Source organism: Arvicola amphibius, chromosome 7 (genome assembly GCF_903992535.2).
Source record: "Arvicola amphibius chromosome 7, mArvAmp1.2, whole genome shotgun sequence".
Lineage (NCBI taxonomy): Eukaryota > Metazoa > Chordata > Mammalia > Rodentia > Cricetidae > Arvicola > Arvicola amphibius.
Window position 1 is genome coordinate 126,331,911 of NC_052053.1, and position 21,684 is coordinate 126,353,594.

The 21,684-nt window shown below is 36.2% G+C and overlaps 1 protein-coding gene across 7 annotated transcripts in view; it reads left to right on the top strand.

The window, feature by feature from the left end:
• Positions 1-21,684, top strand: part of Nova1 (NOVA alternative splicing regulator 1) — a 119,939-nt gene that overhangs the window by 89,704 nt on the left and 8,551 nt on the right. For 3 of the 7 annotated variants that reach the window (XM_038337487.1, XM_038337488.1, XM_038337491.1), the window contains exons 3-4: positions 10,679-10,845; positions 18,077-18,148. In XM_038337487.1, the coding sequence (XP_038193415.1) occupies positions 10,679-10,845; positions 18,077-18,148 (239 nt within the window). Of the gene's footprint in view, positions 1-10,678; positions 10,846-18,076; positions 18,149-19,745; positions 19,770-21,684 lie in introns of those variants that run through there. The other 4 variants (XM_038337489.1, XM_038337490.1, XM_038337492.1 and 1 more) reach the window with 2 other exon arrangements.

Consider the following 21,684-nt stretch of genomic DNA (forward strand, 5'->3'; position numbering starts at 1 on the left):
ATTTTTCTTGGTAGAACTTCTAAGATTTTTGCCAATATGGTCAGATTTCTCAACTAATCATCACACCTGTTTTCCTTTTACATGCTGTATATGTTCTGGAGCATTCCACATTTTACCTTTGTGTCTTTCCCAGTTTCCACTGAATATTATTCTTCACAACTTTGTGGATCTCTTGCATTAGACCTCATGGTTTTGGCAATCTATTATTTTCCTAAATCCATGGCCTTTATACCTTAAACTCTGTTTTGCTAGAGTGGCCCATTTTTACCTCATGTTTAGTTAATTCTAGCTACTTGGGATTTAAAACAGACCTATACTCCACTCATTTGCTCTTCCTGCCTTCTGTTTATGCAAAAGAAATAGTTTCTCAGACACATGAATATGTATGTGTCACAAGTGTTTCGTCGTACTGTGGATGTTAGAATCTGTGGGTATAAGAACATGTCAGAATCCCACATTCCTGTGAGCTTAGACTGCTGAACAAACAGTAATCTAATCCATGGAAATTTCTGTCTGCGAGCATCCAGTGTGCTTGGTCACGCAAAGACGTCATTAGCCTGTCCGACCGCAAACCAGGCAGTATCTCCTGTGAAATCAGTGACTGACTGAGAACTAAAAGATACGAGATGGTAGGGCAAAAGCGCGTGTGTAAAATAGAGTATCCGAGGAAAGGGTTGGAATCTGTTGCAGAACTATGTGTAAAGAGATGGCGTTCCAAAAAAAAAAAAAAGGCAAGATTTTTGCAAATTGTGTGTTTTGAGGCAGTGTGCATGAGCACACATTATGACTTTGAGGCCTTAGATCTGGAAATCAAGACCGTGTTAGAATTGTAACACGGTGAGTAAGGTACCTTTCTGCCTGGCAGAAAATACTTCATGAGTTGCCCACTGAGTCTGTTCCTCCCTACACAGCCATGTATTCAAGATAATGGAAAGAAAAACCTGACGTAGTTTCCAACAGTCTTGGAATTGGTTCATTTTAATGCAAGGCTTTTGCTGTGTCTGTGGAAAGCAACAGTGCTTAATTAAAATCTTTATATATATCTCAATCTTCAGAACAGCCAAGGTTCTTGGGCCCTCTTACAAACCACCCACTAATATTGCCCATGGGATTTCTCTATCACTATTAACCTGTTCTGAGTAATACATAGTACAGTAGTCTTTGGAATTCCCTATCACAAGGGGCTTTCCCCAATACATTTTGAGGCCTTAGACACAGATCAAAAATTACTTTTCCATTTCCTATAAATTTACGTTTGTGTTGGTAGTTTTAAATTGATTTCCACTTCAGTGTTAATTTAAAAATTGTGTGTGTGATGTATGTTTGTGTGCACATGTGTATGAATGGGACAACTGCTTATACAGGTGTGTTCATCCATGCAGGTGTGTTTGGGTGCCAGAGGTTGAAATGTCTCCCTCAGTCCCTCCTCTACCTTATATTTTGAGAAGGATCTCCGACTAAATTTGGAAATCACTGTTTCCACTACACTGGCTGGCTGTCAGTTCTCAGGGAATCCTCATGTCTTTTCCTGAGCACTAAAATTACAGATGTGGTTGCCATGACATCACTATTCCATGGGTACTTGAATTTCTGTAAGTTTAAGGCCTGGGCTACATCTTATTCCAGACCAACCTGAACTACAGGATGATGCTGTTCAAAAGAACAAAAGTAGACAGAACATCCCTGCCTGTTTAGAAAACTCCCATATTAACACCTATTTTTTTTTTACCTATTTAAGAGAAGATAATACTTATGAAAAAAATCTTGTATCTTAGGGTTTTCCCCATAAAAATGATCATGACCAATATAGTCACACTTTGCCTTAACTTTAAACAGAATTTGTCAGTATTTTATTATGCAGTAATTAATTTAATTAGGAAGCTTGAGTGGTTCTTTATTTGGTACAGAAATTGCTGCAGTTTAAACTTCTCCCCCAGATAAACCATTTGCAGAATCACTTTCTGTATTGGATGTGCCTTAAAATGAGTAGAAGTAGCGAGAATAAGCCGATCACTGTTCTTCCATCCTAGATCAGTGAAAGTGGATAGGATGTGCTGTACTAGGTAAGCTTTTCAGTCACAACAGTTTGTATGTTATTTTCCTCTTCTGCGTTAACAAAATTGCATGTGCCTCATCCAAGGCTATTTTTTTAGTTTGTTAAAAATTATTTTCAGCCATCTACTAAGAACAGAACTGTGGGTTATACCCATGAAAAAAATAGTAAAAAAAAAAATTTCTATTAAAGAGGGACAAACAACAAATAAAGGACAAATACACTGGACTGTTTGGAAGATTGCTGGTTGGGAGCTAAAATAAAGAATTGTGAGATTATAGGTAGTCATGGGTAAACTGTTGGGTGGTTTTTGAAGACTTCTCTGATGAGGTATTACTAAGCTAAAGCTTAAGGAATAAATGATGTCTGTATGTGTAGCTGGGGGTGATGCCATAGGGAATGCCGGAGGAGCTGGGCTACTGAGCCAGACATCAGCAGGAAACAAGACCTAAGTGAGAGCAAGCGTGGCATGTTCCAGTAACTAAAAAAGACCTGACTCCCTGGAGTATAGCAAAGGCGGGGAAAGTAATGTGAGACGAGGACAAAGCTGAGTTGAGCCAAATCCTGGTGGATTTGAAAGCCTCAGTATAGCTGCAATTAAACTCTAACTGGCAATGAGACACTGTTGGTTTTTTAAAAGGTGAATTACGTATGATCTGCATATTTGAAACACTACGAATGGAAGGGAAATGACCAAAGGGTAAAACACATAATTAGACTTTCTCAGTGGATTTTTTGAGTGATGGTGATGACTTGAAGTATAGGGAAGTATTCTTAGACAGTGAATTAATTCACAATACATTTTTATATTTACAATCATAGGGGCTACAGGAAGATTTTCCTGAAAAGATAGTAGCTGCAAGAAAACTGGAAAAGAAAGTGTTTCTATAAGGAACACATAGGTAATTAAGTCTACCATGTGGGAAGGAAATGCAGGTGCCTACATGTGGTTCCCTTGTTGTTTTCCTGATTCTTCTAAATTACAACATGCCTTCCATCCTGCCTTGATGACTGAAATTATATATATATATATATATATATATAAACATGTCTTTGTATGTATTATATGTTGTTTTAAAACAGAACGTTCTCTGAGGAGATTTTAGAAGTTTAGAAATGCAAACCTTGGGATTGTCAAGTACGAGTCCTGTGGTGGTAGCTGACGGCACTGTGACTTGTGTTATGCAGTAGTTTGGGAAGACCGGCACTTACAATTCCAGTCCAGGTCATTGTCCTAATGACATGCACTACTAGAAGATGTTTTGCTCCCTGAAATTATTTGGTCTCCTTCATGCGGAGGATGGTCATGAGATTCTGAAATGCTATGCTAGGGAATGGTGGCGGGAAGTCCTGGCCAAGATGACACAACTGAAGGGCACTAAGGACTTGAGAGTAGGTCAGTGAGCACAGCAGGAAGCCAGAGCTGCATGGAGAGCGACCAAGAAATCAGAGACTAAGCATCCCTTCAAAAGGAAAGGAATGACAGAGCCAGCTCTCTACCCTGACATAGAAGCAGGGCCAGGGAGAGACCGTGAGTCCAGGGATCTGTCTTCAACTGGATTAGAAGTCAAGGGGACAGTCCGGGGAGTCAGGAGGTTTTAGCTTTGGAGAACTGTGTGATCAGGTGGCAGTGGTTGAATGCACAATGTGTTATGTTCAGGTAATCCTTAGCCTGGAATTCCTCCACTTAATAATACACTTCAATAGTTCTGAGTAAAAGAGACAAAACTTTTTTTGTAAAAAAACAAAATGGGCCGGGCAATGGTGGCACACGCCTTTAATCCCAGAACTCGGGAGGCAGAGGCAGGCAGATCTCTGTGAGTTTGAGGCTAGCCTGGTCTACAAGAGCTAGTTCCAGGACAGGCTCCAAAGCTACAGAGAAACCCTGTCTCAAAAAACCAAAAAAACAAAAAACAAACAAACAACAAAAAAAAAAACCTCAAAAAAAGACTAAATAGAATAACAAAGTACAAGATATCAATTTGATATTTTTTGGAGATAAGTTTTAAAATTAAGATCGTATAAGTCAGTCATTTTTAGTCCATGGTCTCTAAGACATCCAGCTAACTGCTCTGAGCTTCAGATAATCAACTAAAGATATATAAACTATTGTCACATATTTAACCCTTAATTCTTATGGTAATCATGTATCACTTAATTTACAATTTCTTAATAGTGTTAAAGTGAAGTAAGATTTGAGTGTCAAAAATGACTTTTAAGAATTGAATAATTTTCAAAAACTTCCAAGTCTTATTTTTACATCATGTAAAACCTTTATCTAGTTATAATGTGATATGCTAAGGCTATTATAACAATTAAAACATTGGAGATTATAAGAAATAGAACCCTAAAAACCTGTAGGAAAATAAAGAAAGTCCTTTACCATCTTAGATGTGGGAGTGAAATTCCTTATTTAGTACTAAAAGTAAGAACAATAAGACATAAAAAAGTTGATTTCATCAGAAATTAAATACGCAGTCTAGGGAGAGGCTCTGTGGTTAGAGAACTAGCAAAGGACCTATGGTCAAATATCCAGAACTCTCATAGGCTGGGTGTGGTAATACATCTGTAATCCCAGAGCTCCTCCAGGGAAGACCAAGACAGATGTTTCCAGAAAGGCCAGAGACCAGCTATCCTGGTATGCATCAGCCAACAGCAAGATTCTGCCTCAAACAAGTTGGAAGGTGAGGACTGACAGTCAACCAGTGTACCATGGCATGTGCACCTCCAGACTCATACGAACACACATATAAACATGAACGAATAAAACTTGTGTGCACAAGAGAAATTATCATCAGATAAAAACACAACCTTTAGGATGGGGAAAATATCGTTTTGGAAGACCTACAAGACCTCTATAATAGAAAGGTAATCCATAAATTGTGTGAAGAGATAAAGATGTACAATAAGAACTTGAAAGATGCCCAACTGCCCTGGAGAAATGCCAGTTTCGCTGTAGTGAGCCCTGCCCACCCATTTGTGTAGATTTTAATTACAATAATGAAGCATAAATGTTGTCTACAGAAGGGAAAATTAGAACCCTCTTACACTGATAGTGAGGATGTGAAGTTGTGTGATTTTAGAAAATCATTTGGCAAGTCATCAAAAAGACTAAATATATAATTACATATTTTCCAGAAAGTCTGTGCTCCTTTGTATATACACAAAAGTATCAGAAATAGATACCTAAGAAGATACGTATTAACTAGTGATCACTGAAGCATCCTTGCAATATTCAAAAGCTGTAAATGTGGAGTCTATATGGTCGTATAAAAGTGTATGCCCTGTGTATGTAATGAAGTATTATGTAACCACAAAAAGAGAGAAAATTTGATATATGTAAAATCATGAATAAGCATTGAAAGAAACAAACTTTTCCCTTACCTTAATCTGCTAGGGCTAGGGAAATTATGAATAGAGTTTAATATTTATTGTTGTTGTTGTTGTTTTTGTTATACTGTGTAGATGAAGTGGCTTGTGTGCCACAGAGCAGACCCTCAGGTCAGAGTTTGTGGAGTTGCTTCTCTCCTTACACCTTTTGTGGGTTCCAGGGAGCCCCTCAAGCTCACCAGTTTGTGGGGGAGTGACTATACCCACTGAGTCATGTGCTAGCTCTGATCGTTTTTATTTTTAACTTTGAAAATAAAGTTTTGTAATTCATTATATGTCCTCATGCCTTTGCCTAAGTTCTTTTTATTGAGAGGCTTTTTATAGACATAGAGATTATTTATAACTTATTGTAGTTTATTTTTTTATTCATTTCCCAAAATTCATTTTCACATGTATTGGCTGAGCTTACAAATCCAGAGACATTTATTGACTTTATAATGCAGATCAAACAACAACCTTCTAAGTCAATCATGTGTGACTTTACTTTAGTGATGCCATGGAGCATAGACACTAGTCATGGATTAGAAGGCAGTTTGGGGCATCTGTAGTTGGTCGAGCACTGTTCTAAGTGACAGGAGTGTGATGATAACCCTGACAAGTACGGGGGCGGGGGCGGTTATACCTTTTCAGCCTGTTTCTGGCCCTAAATAGTCTCCATTGCACTTCCCTCCTTTTGTTCTTCATGCTGAGTGCTTTTTGTGTTTTGTGTATAGTGCCCAGGATGAACACTGAACGTCATGAGGCTGTGAGGGATATGGCCATGACTGGGTCTTCAGCCTCCACTGTAGTGTTTGAGTGGTCAGGACTCAGTGAATGCTCAGCAGATGAGCGAACAAATGAGAAACCAGAACCCAGAAAAATTTAAGGTTTATTTTTTTCCAGCAATGGGATAGTCAGCTGTGTCAAATGTCACTGACAGGACAAACCACAGTGACATGAAGAGTGGGTTTGTCCAGACACACCTGTGATGGATGATTAGGGCGGGATTGTAGGAAAAGTAATAATTGAGTCAATCTGAGAGAAGTACTGAGATTTAAGGTTAGATGTTAAGAAGCTGGAGAACATCCAGAATTCCTTAAAGGATGCCAAGTTAATAAGGTGCTTTTTATCTAACTGAGTGCCATAGACATAGCTTTTCAAATTAAAAGTTATCCTGGGGGCTGGAGAGATGGCTCAGAGTTTAAGAACATTGGCTGTTCTTCCAAAGGTCCTGAGTTCAATTCCCAGCAACCACATGGTGGCTCACAACCATATGTAATGGGGTCTGGTGCCCTCTTCTGGCCTGTAGACATACACACAGACAGAATATTGTATACATAATAAATAAATAAATATTTTTTTAAAAAGTTATCCCTTGATGCTACATAATGCATACTTTTTATCATTGCTTCAGTTATCTTTTACATAAAGTTTTTTTTTTATTTGGAACCAATCAAATTTTAGATTGTATTTGATCAGAATATCTTTAAGTCGTCTTTTTTATAAAGTAATCTTTCATTCGCTTATAAAACTGGATGAATTGTCAATAAATGTATTTTACATCCCTGATGGAATTTGACTTCCTTTTGGTATGGTCATTTTCTGAGTTTCAATGCTGTCTGTAACTATAATGGAAGGCTGTTTCATTACATTTCGTTCCAGCTGTTTGGGGGTATGCATTTCTCAATGGAGCTGTGCTTGATCCTACATCCCAGCAGTGTATGGTTCTAGATGTTTCATCTTGCTAATATTGACATATATAACCGGATGGAGATACTGACATTTCCATGCACATTTCCCCTTTAACCTTTCATTCAATTTTTCCCAATTTGTCATTTTTGCCTCTTTTAATTCATTAAATTTATAGAAATGTCTTGTTCCAATTATGTTAATGTCTTTAACCACTGAAAATATCCAAGAGAAAACGCATGGTGTATACAGAGGACGTCCATCGTAAGTAAGAAGAACGTGTGCTGGGTGAAAAGGAACGAAACCCAGGACACATGTGAAAAAATACCAGGTCTAAGTGCATGGCCAAAAACTGCAGCAGCACAGAGAATATATTTTACTGCATTTCTGTGAAGAATTTGCTATGATCTGCTTGAGAACTGTACCCTCTTTTAGAAATGTTTTTTTTTCTTCATGGTTTATTTTTTTTTATATTTAAAAATTTCCATCTCCTTCCCTCCTCCTCCCCCCTTCCCTCCCCTCCTTCTCCCCCTTCCCTCCCCTTCCCTCCACCCATACCTCCCCTCCCTCCCTCTCAAGGCCAAGGAGCCATCAGGGTTCCCCACTCTATGCTAAGTCCAAGGTCCTCCCAACTCCCCCCAGGTCCAGGAAGGTGATCGACCAAGCTGAGAAGGCTCCCACAGAGCCCGTCCATGCAGAAGAATCAGAGCCCAGCGCCATTGTCCTTTGCTTCTCAGTCAGCCCCCGCTGTTGGCCACATTCAGAGAGACGGGTTTGGTCGCATGATCCATCAGTCCCATTCCAACTGGAGTTGGTGATCTCCCTTTAGTTCTGTCCCACGGTCTCCATGAGTGAACGCACCCCTCACGTTCCTGACTTTCTCCCTCATGTTCTCGCTCCTTCTGCTCCTCATCAGAACCTTGGGAGCTCAGTCCAGTGCTCCATTGTGGGGCTCAGTCATTTTCTTCATCTATCGCCAGATGGAGGTTCCCTCATGGTCCTGACTTTCTTTCTCATGTTCTCTCTCCTTCTGCTCCTCATCAGGACCTTGGGAGCTCAGTCCAGTGCTCCAATGTGGGGCTCAGTCACCTTCCCCATCTGTCGCCAGCTGGAGGTTCCCTCACGGTCCTGACTTTCTTTCTCATGTTCTCTCTCCAGGTTTCCAGGGAGATGCCCCCAGTTAGTTTCTTGGGCAGCTGAGGAGAGGGAGCCTGAAAAGGCCAATTCCTATAGCCATACTGATGAATTTCTTGCATATCACCATAGAACCTCCACCTGACGATAGATGAAGAAAATGACAGAGCCCCACATTGGAGCACCGAACTGAGCTCCCAAGGTCCTGATGAGGAGCAGAAGGAGAGAGAACATGAGATAGAAATGTGTTTTTTATTTAAAAATATTTGATATTGCCTTTGAAATGGAAACATTAAGCCATTTCCAACATTGCTTTTGCTCTTTGCCAATGGTCTTTCTTGTTAATGAACACATATTTTGTAATTTATCTGTTACCATATGTGACATAAAATTAGCAGGGAGGGATGTTTGGAAAAGGAACAGGAAGTGAAAAGTTGTAAGGAAGGACAGTGACCATTATGATATCAGTCATGATGCCGTGAATTCACACCAGTCTTACCGTGTGAGTTGGAAGCAATGGTGTCCTGCACAGCTGTGTTGTGCATTATGCAGGATGCGTGTGCATTTTCCTGTAGCCGAGTCTCAGCGTTGTTGTACTTTGTTGCAGAGAGTAGTAAATGCTGCCATTAAGCAAATAAAATGATAAATATCTGGCAGTTTAGCTTAGACACTAATGGAGTCTAAAAGCCTTTAAAATGACAAAACCCGGCAACTTTTATGATTTATAGGCTCATTTATGTTACATAGTTTGGTCATATACTTGACAGGATTTCTTTTTTTTAACTCTCTCCTAAAAAATTATGGTTTTGTGTTACCTGAGTGAAGAGCCATTAGGATTCAGGAGCAGACTATAACAGCATCTCAGCTAAGTCTCCCAGTGTTGTGCAGTTTCCTTTCGGGCCTACCCTGTTTGCACGATCCTAAGGGAAAGGGTGTGATTCAGGCAATCTCCTATGTGTCTGAAAACTGCCCTCAGATGCCTCACACTTGCTCTTGCGTAACGTCGTATTTAGGCGTTTCTATTTCTTTATGAATCAGGGTTTTCCATTTAGTTTCTGTTAGTCTACACAGTCTGAAGAACACTGGTTGATGTGGTCAGACACATATTACGTTAAATCAAAACTCTATGAATAACATGGATTACACAGTGTTTACTTCTGTAGTCCAGGCTTTTCTTTGGAACTCGTTATTTAAGCCAGACTGTTTTGCCATCCCCAGAGTCCTCTGTGGTGTCTCTGGAAGCAGTGATGTAATCTGATCTGTGTTCTGTGTGGTCTGAGAACCTGAAGAACATTTTGCATTAGCCGCATTGATTGGGAATCCTTTCTAGTCATTTACTTGACAATTAATACAGTCTTGTAAAGTGTCCCCTGGGTGTCCGTATAAACTTGATCGTTTACCCCAGGACCAAAAGATGCATCAATATAGACAAGAGTAACTTAAACTGATTAATAGAAACAGGAAAAGCTAAATCCACAGATCACATTATGTTTCATCCATCCCTAAAAATAAACTCTGCTTGCTCATAATTCCTCTGAAACTCAAGAAACATATTTTTTACAAAGTGAAATTTTCATTGACAAAAATATGAAAATATAATTTAGATAGTTCTATAATTATAGTCCTATTCCTAAGTCCTATGATACAGGTCTGTCTGTAAGGAATGATGAACATCGTTTGCATCAGTCATGAAAGCAACATTAAGTCTTTGTGATTTTTTTTTAACTTTAGAAGTTTTACGATTTTGTACATACACAGTGGCATGGGTTTTGAAACCCTGGCACCAGTGAGAACTGTAGTGCAGTTCTTATTTCCGATTTGTAAGCCGTGAGGTGCTTTGGATCACTGAAGTGATGGCTATGTAATCAGTTTGTAAGTCAAGCCTGCTGTAGTCAGCCTCAGAGCAGTATGAAAACTAATCATGGGTTGTCATGACCTCACGGCGTGTCTACAAAATTCCTATACTGTATCATAGACCATCTAAGTACTGTTTATATGTCCCTAATATCGTATTTAAAGTACATCATCAATAAAATTGATATTCATTCTTGTATTCAAAAAGTATAATGATTTACTCATTTTAAAAAATGAGCTCCTTAAAAGGTATTTTCATGGATTCTTACCTGTTACAGCTTCTATTCCTAAGGCGTTTTCTGAGTACTACATGAGTATTTATCCCCGTGAACGAGTGATGAGCTCTGATATCTAGATCTTTGGTTCTCCTAGAAGAAAAATGCCAGTTTTGAGAATAAAAGAAGGGAATGAATTCTGACAATTTTTAATGAAGCAGATGTATTGATTACTTTAAGTTGAACACTAGAACTTCAGAGCTGTAAACGTTACAGTATTTTATCAACATTATGCCTTCTTTTTATAATGTTTCAATGTAAAATGAAAAGAAATGTGTTCTGAAAATGAGTCTTCTATCCTCAGGTACTACTGAGAGGGTGTGCTTGATCCAGGGAACAGTTGAAGCACTGAATGCAGTTCATGGATTCATTGCAGAAAAAATCCGAGAAATGCCCCAAAATGTGGCCAAGACAGAACCAGTCAGCATCCTACAACCTCAGACCACCGTTAACCCTGATCGCATCAAACAAGTGAGTGTTCGGGTGGGAAATCAGAGAGGAATACCCACAGTGCGGTCTGACTTCCTTTCAGAGGAAGCAGTTTAGTCCTGTCAGGAAAAGGCTTAAACTTATCTAAAGTTGTTATTTAGTTTTTTAGAATTTCACAGCCCTTGTTTGGCAAATCAAGCTATTGATTAGTTGAATTCTACATTTATTAGAGATATACAAAGAGACACTGCGGTGACTCTTTGTGATTGCTTTTTGCAGATATGGAGGCAGGGGTTTTATTAACTAATGGAACAGTACTCTGTTTAAAATATAACACTTCTTAACTGAATTATTTTTAAAAAAGGAAATGAAAGTTCTATCTTCAACATTTCCAATGCCCAACTTTAGTGACATTTGTAGTTCTCAGGATAGGCATTGCGTACAGACTCCTGTTTTGTTAATTTGTCATGGTTAACATTTTATCAACACATGTATAAGTCAATGTGTACAGCTAGAGTTCAGTCCTTTGTTAGCGATCACCCATTACGTTTTGTATCACATGTGTAGTACCTATATCTGTTATGAAGGTCCATTGTCAAACTTTAATGCATGGAATTTTCTGTCAAAAATATTTTTCATGACAAAAGAACTGTGAATTTTTAAGACTGAGTAATACTTGAGATGACGTAGGGAAATGACGCTGCTTGATGTTAAATAAGGCAGATTCTTCTTCCGTAAATATTTTAGACATACATATTTGATAGTTTTGCCCATAATTATTGTTGACTTATTATTATTGCCCTTTTATTTAGCCACTTAATTTATGACTTAGTTTTATTATCAACAAATTGTGATTTTAGAATAAATGTATTATTATTTATAAATTAACAGAATATTTTCATTGTAATGAATTTGAAATGTAGTTCAAAGTTCTATTAATTTCATGTTTCTGAACTGAAAATATATTAACCAGTACTATGAACTTATCATAATTTAATCATATATCAAGTTTGAATTCATAATTAGATACTATATGCTCAAATTATAGAGTAATATTTGATTATCTATGAATAATATATTTTTAAAGTACTTCCTTGTTTAAACCATGAGAAAGTAGTTCTTACTTCATATAAAGAACCTGCTCACTGTTTTCTATCAGTGTTGAATAGCTGTAATTTCAGAACTCTAAGGGAATGTATCTCTATGGATATGTGGCAACATCTACATACCTTAAAGCTCTACATACTAGTGTTTTTAAATTCACAATTACTTAGTAGTGTGAAGTGCTTCTTTCATCCATGCTAGGTAAATACAAAATAATCTAAAGCCTGTTGACTTGACGATGATATGGAGACCTCATCAGACTGGAAAACAGTGTGTCTTAGATGGCAGATATCCAGGTTAAGATCAGGTGGGGCTAGAAATGTCCTGAGTGAGCACTGAAGTATCTGCCCTCTTTGCTTTCAGCCTTAATCCAACCCATTCATTTTCCCTTCTCTGCTGTAACTTCTATTTAAACATTCAAACATTTAGGTGACCAAATTTGATGATTAGGTGATTTGATGTCTCTTTTTAAATAGACATAAAATTATGCCTTGAATAATGTAAAACTCTATCTAGAACAGTAATGTGAGACTTCCTTTAATGTTTATGTAGTCACAAGTACCAGGCAGCATCAAATAGTAGACTGAATAATTTTGGAAGTTCCAGTTTTAGCTATGGCTGTATAGGTGAGATAGGCAGGTGGTCATGTGTGCAGGGCCAGTGTAGACTGATGACTGCCACCAGGATTTTAAAGCATTTGACTGATTTTTGTTTGCCTTGTTCAGATATTAATTATATTTAGGATAAGTTTTAAATGTTAATATTGATTTATCAAGCTTTTTATGCTTACATTCATTTATATGCCTTGATACTCATAGAATTAAAAATTATTGTTAAATTCTACATTTTCATGTAATCAGCAATGCAAATAGCAGTGAGTCACTACAAGGGTGCAGGAACCAAGTCCTGAGTGTGCTGAGGCAGCATATTTAACACAATTATCTGTACAATGTAAAACCTATGCCAAGTTTCTTAAAATTTGTAGGATAAATGTGTTTTGACCTATAGTAATACATCTTCTTATACTCAACATTGAAGCTCTTTAACTTTTTAGATATCTAGTTTGCCAGTTTCATATTTCTTACCAAACAATGACCAAAGTAGTTGTCAAGTATATAAATTATAATGATTATGATTTTATTTCTCATAAAATGATGCCACTTAACACATTATAGAATAAGTATCTGTAAAGTAAATTATTTTGTTATAGAATAGATAAAAAGTGGCTTTCTTGTTGTTTAAAAGTTTAAATTTTAATCCATAGACTCTGAAGATGTCTTGCTGAGAACTTTGCACAGAATAAGTTGTCCAGTATTTGCTTTTACTTTAGGATTTAGTACCTAAATAATTTCTTTTCAAGTTTTAATTACAAATATTCCTCTGCGGAAGGTTATTTACAGAATAAAATTGGAGTTAACAAAATGCTAGAGCCAGATATAAAATCTATAAACAGATTCCAGTGAAAAATGAAATTATGAATTTTTTCTTTGTGTTACCATTATTATTATTATTACTCCTAATTGCTTGTTTGGGGTTGATAATTTTAAACTTTTACTATTTCAAAATTTTAATGTATAATTTATACTTAAAATTATAAGTCAAATGTGGTTCTCAGAAAGTCAGATTTTAAAAGTGCTGAATTCCCATTATCTGTTGTGGTTTTCTAATCAATTATGTCCTGTGCTGTATTCTAAGATACAGTTTACCAACTGTGTACATCTTATAAACCATAAATCTATATCCATATGTCCCTATCCTTCTTGGTTGATGGCATCATACCAGTGAGGTTTCTTGTGTCCTGCATGCTCATTTCAAAAGTCCTCCATGCAGGACAGTGATGAACATCTTCAGTGCCTGAGATCCAGCTTTGTGTAATAGATGCAGGTTATTTATTTCTTAATTCTCGACCCTTTGTAAAGCCAAGCTGTACAAGGGAAAAGTAAAGTAAGGAACTTAAAGAATTTTCTTACATTTAAAAATGCCGGTGGTGGCACACACCTTTAATCCCAGCACTCGGAAGGCAGATGCAGGCAGATCTCTCTGAGTTCGAGGCCAGCCTGGTCTACAAGAGCTAGTTCCAGGACAGGAACCAAAAGCTATAAAGAAACCTTGTCTCAAAAATCCAAAAAAAAATGCCAGTACCTTTTAAAAACTGGACCAGAATTTTACTTTTCTGATAAGTTTGCAAAGTAACATTCCTCAAATTTTCAACATCATTTTTTCAAACATAAATTTATTACTTAGTTGTAAAATATATGAAATTATACCCTTTGTACTTCATACTAGCTTGTCTTGTAATGTTACTTAACCTATGAAAGCATGTTTATATTCCAGAGGTGCAATTTAAACAGTGTACCATAAACCTCAGAAGATTCTAGTTAGGTAAGGAAGATGGAGAAAAGTTTGTTTTAGAAAGGTGAGATATGATACAGTTTGAGAAGGCTGTCATAGCCCTTGACTAGTAACAGAACTGGCTGATTTGGTGTATCTGTGCTAAGATTTAGAGAAAATTCATGTTAGTTATGTACGTTGGAGACAGATAAGCAAGATCTTGTTTATTTGGCAGAAGGATATTATAGACAAGATTATTCCTTATTTTCTTAAAGAGCTCCATTAATTCATCTTAAACATTATTTAAAAAGTGAAGACATCTTTTCATTTTCATTGTTCTTTGTGAATAAAACAGGCCAGATTTTGAAGATTTATTCAGGCATTGTTATTGGTGGGAAAATAGATATGAATGGACCAGATGTTAATGTTGGATGACAGGTAGGATGTCCATCAAAAATGACAAACTCTAGGGACAGTTGCCATTTAAATATTTTTTTCTTAAGGACTAGTATAGAGGTATTATTAAAAAGAAAACATAGAACTTGGGGAGGTGATTATGGAATAATGATATTGGCTGGTTGACAGATGAACAAGGATAGAACAGCTGAGACCTGCTGTTCCTGCATTACTTGTAAATATTAGATGTGCTTTACAATTTATTAAAGATTATTAAAGAATCATTTAAAGTAAAGATACATTTATTCTAGAGTTTGTAATAGTCTCTGAACCAGCAAAACTCACATTTTAACATGAATTCATCATATAATTTGTTAAAAAAATTTTAGTTCTTAATTTCTCAAAAACTTAGTCTTAACAATATTTTACTAAATCTCTAGAATTAAAAATCTTGATATTACTAAATGCTTTATATTTCAAAAAAGTACATCGTTTTTAGGCAGAAGCACACAGATCTCTGTGAGTTCAAGGTCAGCCTGGTCTACATCACAACTTCTAGGTCCTGTCTCAAAAAAATATATTTCTGTAACATAATTCACACTATAATATCTATAGAGAAAAAGAGTTGTGTTCAAAGTTACTGTGTCCTTCATGATCTCTGCTTAAAAGGGAAAAATAGATTAGAAAAATGTGTGCTTTGTAGATGTTAAACATTACAAATTTATCTGCATATTGATGTTACATGGATATTCAATTAATTACATATTCATGATGTATATTATTGAGGAGTATATGACTATGTTATACTGAATAGTAATTTACTATAAATATTTTACTTATTAAATAGTAAAGAAAAATCATTGAACAATTGTATTTTATTTCAAAACAATTTATATGGATTTGTCGTCTATATCTGCAGACTTAAGAACAATTTTCTCAACTATTCCATTGGCCCAAATAATAGTAAGCTTTAAATTAAAGGCATTGTTTTAATATATTTATATTCATCTGTTTAATGGGCAATTTTTATTCTAGAATTTAAAACAGCACAAAATTTTAAACAATATGAACACTGCTTAGAATATAATTAGTACTGCAGCTATAAAAGAAGGATGTATTTTATGCATCCAAGGGCCTGTTTGAGTAGTAGCTGGGAATCCTTTCCATCTTTCTGCCACTAGAATTGAGTAGACACCTCACCGAGAAGCGACATCAACTCTTTGTTATGATCTTGAAATAAGTGCATACTTGAGTAATTCTCACCTGTGTGAAATATTAAAATTTAGCTTCTTATCTAATCATCAAGCTTAATGATAAAACCTTGTTATTTAAAGCACATTAATATATTTCAGAAGTTTAAATTATTTATTTTATTCATAGAAGAAATAGAGAGCAACCAAATTAGTAAGAACAATTTTGATGAATAGGAGTTGCATCAATTATTAATAGATATTCAGAATATATAAGAATCATAAGGAGTAGTAATAAATTTTGACGGATCATCTGAATCCAAGTTATTACAAGTTCTGAGCCACATTACTTTACTGCCTTTCACATCTGTCTCTCTGCACTGTTTAAGCACCTCGCTGAGGGTGTGTGTCTGGAACCAGAGCTGTTATCCATCTTGTACTTGAGATTGATTCTATTCTGATCAGTACGGACATATGGTATCTGGGTTTGGTATGACATGAACTTATATGGGAAGAAAGAAACCCTAGGTCTGACATCTATTTAGTCATAAATTTGGACTGAGTGTTGGACTTAGTTCAGAACAAAGCTTAAGTGTGTTTGACTCCACCCATAATTCCATATTATTAGCTAGGTTGAAAAAATGAAGCCTTTAATGTTGAACTCATATAACATGTGGTAGTGTGATGTTATTAAAAATGCCTCAATATTCATTGCACAGAAAAAAATGCATATTAAAGTGACCTTTAATGATGGAAAATAATGTTTCTCTAGAAGACTGACAAAAATTAATTATAAAGTGCCTTAAATAGAAAAGAAAAGATTTGAAACTTTGAAAGCCTTCTGAAGGCTTTACCCCTGACCTAGTAACATTTCCGTTCTTTGTGTGACTTGAAAAAAATCCCTAGCTCAACACCACATGAGGTCTACCACTTCTCCAATTGTTTTAAATTTTAAGAAAGAAATGTTTCAAGGGAAAGACTTCTTGAAACATAGCCTAATAGTACAAGTAGTCTCACTGTGTCAGTGGAAGGCAGTGAGTTGACAGAGCCTTCAAATTTATCACCATCGCTTTTATTCTTAACTGCTTTATCCAAATTGGCAGTTCTGACACCTTAAATACAGATATATGAACACTTTTATTTACTTTTTCTCAAACTTGCAAACCTCCAAGGTTAGGCCTTTGTTCATATTTCAGTAGTTTTGATGGACATGAAACAAGGTAATACATAATACCCATTATATAGGCTTGTCTAAGCTATAGAAAACTATCCCATTTGCCTATTAAGAAACACTCTTTTAAAGATTCCTGCCTAGCCATGATTTATGGTTAAGTGCAATATGCTACATAAACAAACTTCTGAAGCCCTTAAACTTTAAAACTGTCTTGTTAGGTGTTAAAGACCTCTGAAGAACCCAGGTGAATGACTCTGGATATGGATGATTTGCTGTGTGTACATCTCTGTTCATATGTATGTGCTTTTAAGTGGACAGAAAATTCAGTTCATAATATCTGTGATTATTTTGAACATAGGATAACAATGCTACACTATATTATACTTTTTTCTATCTTAAAAGTACCATTTAGCATAAATTATAAAATATGATAATGCTACTAGTTACATGTTTATTAATATGAGGTTAATGTTTACATTTTCAGATGGCTCTAAGTTTATTAAAATTGATATTTTAGAAGATAATGTGATATTAAGAACTCAGAACAGCAAATTAAATTGCTTTTATATATGGATCCCTAAATTCATGTGGAATCAGCTTGTTGGTGGTGTTCAACTATTAAGTAGGTGGATACTTTTATGCCAAAGTAAACTTCATCTCACCCCTTCTTCAAATCTCCAACTGTACTCATTGATAGGAAAATGACTCCTCCAATTTTATTCATCTAACTTCTTGAATTTTCTTTGACATCTCTTTTCCCCGAATCAGATTAGCGGGGAAGAAGTGGGCCTGCTGTCCACGCGTAGGGGCAGGCTGCCTTTAGCTCTCATGTGAGTTTCTCTCAGTCACCATCATGATTTCAAGTCATGGATTTATTTTTACATGCTTATGCATGCATATCTACATGTGTTAGTTACTCAGTTGATCTTAAATTCCATTAAATTTGAATAACTAGGAGAAAACTTTTGTCATAGGATTTTGTTCTCGTTATGTTACATTTTATTTCGTTTTGTTTTGTTTTAATGATCAGCTTAAGGCTCATAAAGGTTGATTTGCTCCTGAACTGCTTTGTTCCCAGACATTGCCATCTTCCCCAACTACCACCAAGTCCTCTCCATCTGACCCCATGACCACCTCCAGAGCTAACCAGGTACAGTATCATCCTTCCATCTACACCACACTTTCACAGCGATTGCCTGGCAACCGGAGAAAAAGATGATGGTGGGTTAAGGATTTACTCGTTCATTCACATGTATGCACCATGATCAGATTTCAAAGAATCTAACAAATAAATATCAATCATTTTTTTTTAATTTTACATGCATTTTAACTTCATTAACAAATATTCAGGTAGTAGGTTTAATTGGAATTTTGGACTACTTCTTAACTGTAATCACTTTTCATAGCCCTGAGGATTAATTATTGAGTTGGTCTTTTCATTTCTTTTAGTGTATCTTCCAAGAATTTTTACAAATAATTTAGGCTTGTCCACATCCAGGTTATAGAATTGAGCAAATATATGTCTTTAAAGGTGAATATCGTTTTACTTTTTGAGACCGGCCTTACTATGTAAACATGATCAACAATCAGCATTTGTAGCTTGAAAATTGCTGTAATTTTAGCATTGTTTATTAATTGCAGGCACAGTATATTTTCTTAATCAAGAACTCTTAAATCACTTTCATTGCAAGAGTGTCAAACTTTGCAATGAGAATTATCTTATTAGTTCGATTTGACAGCTGTTTTGAAACTAAATATTTGCAGGCCCAGCCTTCAAAAATGTGTTTGTTGTGTAAAATAATTATTCAGATGTTCCAACACATTTGCATTTTATGTGAGTTGAGTTTTATTTCGATGAGAAGTACTTTATTATTTTCACTTTTCTTTTTAGTCTTTCTGAGATTATTTAAGTATTAACAGCTTTTATTTTTAAAATATTTTTTATTAGTTGGCCAACAAGGTATTGCTGTATGTTGTACTTGGCATTCCTCATATTATTTAATTTAAAGTAGCCAGCATACTTTAACTCATTGACAGATTCTAGTAATTTTTAACCTCACAGAAATAAAATGACAAGTAAATCTAGGTCATATTAGGATGCTGGTCTACAGTTGGAACTTGGTTTTCTTTTTATGGAATGAAGCTTCCTTTAAACACAGAGTCATAATCCTGTCACTTTGGCCCTGAAACAATTAGGACACATGAAAATGATGGATCCATCACTTTTCTCTGGAGAACGTGGTAGTGGACAGGTGAGAAGAGAGCATTCCAGGGCTGCCCTCTTGCTTCGGTGCCATCTTGCTTAGGTCTGTGGCATAGAATCTCACCGAGGAAATGCCTGCCTTTTGTTTCGGATGTCTCCGATGCTCCAGTAGAGTTTGATTTCTCAGCAAAAGCTGGACAGAGGAGCACAGCATAAGCAAGACCAGTGATTTTTCTCACAGTAAGATGCTAAGTAGAAAAACAGTCTACGAATTTTGTCTCTGAAATTCTATGTGTAATTTACGTTTATGAATGTGGATTTTTATAAAAATGATTTCTTAAAAGGCCAACTAATATACTTTCTTCTTAATGCTTTATTTTACCCTCCAGATATGTTATTGCATTTGCTTCTGTTAAATCTGATATTGAAATATAGGCACTGTGTTTTAATATTCTGTTTACTGTGCTTATACATTTTGTTACTCATACAGTTTTCTTTGTTTTTTTGGGTTTTTGTTTGTCTTTTTTTTTGTTTGTGTAAAAAGAAGCATAGCTCCTGGATCACATGAAGCACGTGATAAAAGAAGAACAGCAAAATCCTTATTAATTCAAGGAATAATAGCTTACCAATAGCATTTAGTTCTTAGTGATTCGTAACTCCTGTACTCCTTCCTGGTAGGTTCTCCCCAGATGGCTGTGGCAAAGGAATGTCGTCTTTCTTTTCTCACACCTTACGTGTCCTACACCCTGTCCTTTCTTGTGAATTGCCCTAATTAATTTGCTGATTTATGTCATTAAATATAATCCAGCTAGGAAAATATGGCTCAGTGTAACAATTCTAAACTTTATAGAAGGAAAATATTACATTGATATATGTACTAATTTTAACTTAGTTTATATTTATTCAGCTAATATTAAATATGCTTTTAATCTTATAACTGATAGAAATAGAGAAAGTCAGGGAAATCTATTTTAGATTAAAAATTGCTTCCATGTATTTATATATATACATATATATATACATATATATACGTATATGTATATATATATGTTGTATGATAATCCTCCCGTAAAGGCAAGGGGAAGAAATCCTTTCCTAAGAAAATTGCAATAAGCAAAAACAGATTCCAGTCAAATAACTAACATTTGTTTCATTTTCTAATAAGTGTTGGCCACATGAATTCTGGTCAAGTTCTCACTTGAGATAGTTTGTGTTACTTACTGATATGCAGAAAAGCACTAGTGAATTGTAAATATGTAGAAAATCTAGAAGTGAAAACTGGAGGAGTGATTCAGAGCCTGTGCTTGCTCTGCAGAGCCACCATTCCACACTTTTCATCCTGCAGACAGTCCTGTTCAGCCCTTGAATCGCATCCGTTTCGCTCTTCAGCCACCTTAGCATGATTCCTTGAGTCCCATTCCTAGTACACTGTTGTTCAATAGCAACTCCCTGAAAACCGAAGACCCACTGTGTGAGAAACTTTCTAAAGTGGTAGCGAGGTGTGAACAGCAGAGCGAACTGTGTGCTGAGGCCCTTGTCTTCCCATTTTCCTGCTGAGGACTCCCGTGGGAAACTCAAATGCTGGGGTTTCTCAGGGCGGATACAGAAATTCCCGGCTCTTCGCACAGTGGTGCAGTGTCTGAGTGTGTTCATTTAAAGGGAATGTGAAAAATCTTTGTCCTTAAAAGTAAATTACTTGGTAAATAGCTTATTTAAAATGCTTGAGTTACCAACAATCTAACGCTAGTCTTGTCTGTTTCTAATGTATTTCTGTGATCAAATTCACTGCCCTTAGCTCAGTTCTGTAGTCAGCATCCAGAGAGCACGCAGTTGCTCTTGCATGGTAGTGAAAGGCAGCAGTCTCTATTGGGAAAAAGTTGGTAAAGCTAACACTACTACACTTTTATTTTCTTTTTATGCATTTCATATTTTAAGATGAATATTTGCAGCTTTTTCATATGTGAAATTTCCATGTGAGGAAAATATAAAGCCAAAAGAGTTGGCTAAACTTTCACAAGTGCCCACAGGAATTTATCAGTTCCAAGATGATGCTTATGTTGTTCGTCATCTGGCCATGATTTTTAAGTGGTTTTATGAGACAGTCGGCGATGCCTGGTGGTCAGCAGGAGGCACGATAGCAGGTGCAGGCCTTCTCCACCATCATTCTTGCTGCTTCTCCTTTCTTAGGCCATAAACTTACATGTCCTTCACTGAAACTTGACACCATCAAAAGAGACCTTTCATAAAGCTGATGCCGACCACACTTACTAGACCAGCTCTCCACACCCACGCCCTTCGCCTTCTCAGTTATTTCCACATTAGTTCTCTCTGCTCAAAGTCAGTGATTTCGATTATACCATAGGCATACACTTTCCCTATTGCTCAATGATATCCTGTCTTTAATTGTACCTTTTGTCAAGTTTTGACTCTCCATAGAAATATTCCAATCTGTGTGCAGTGTTTCCTCCTGTCTTTTTAATTTA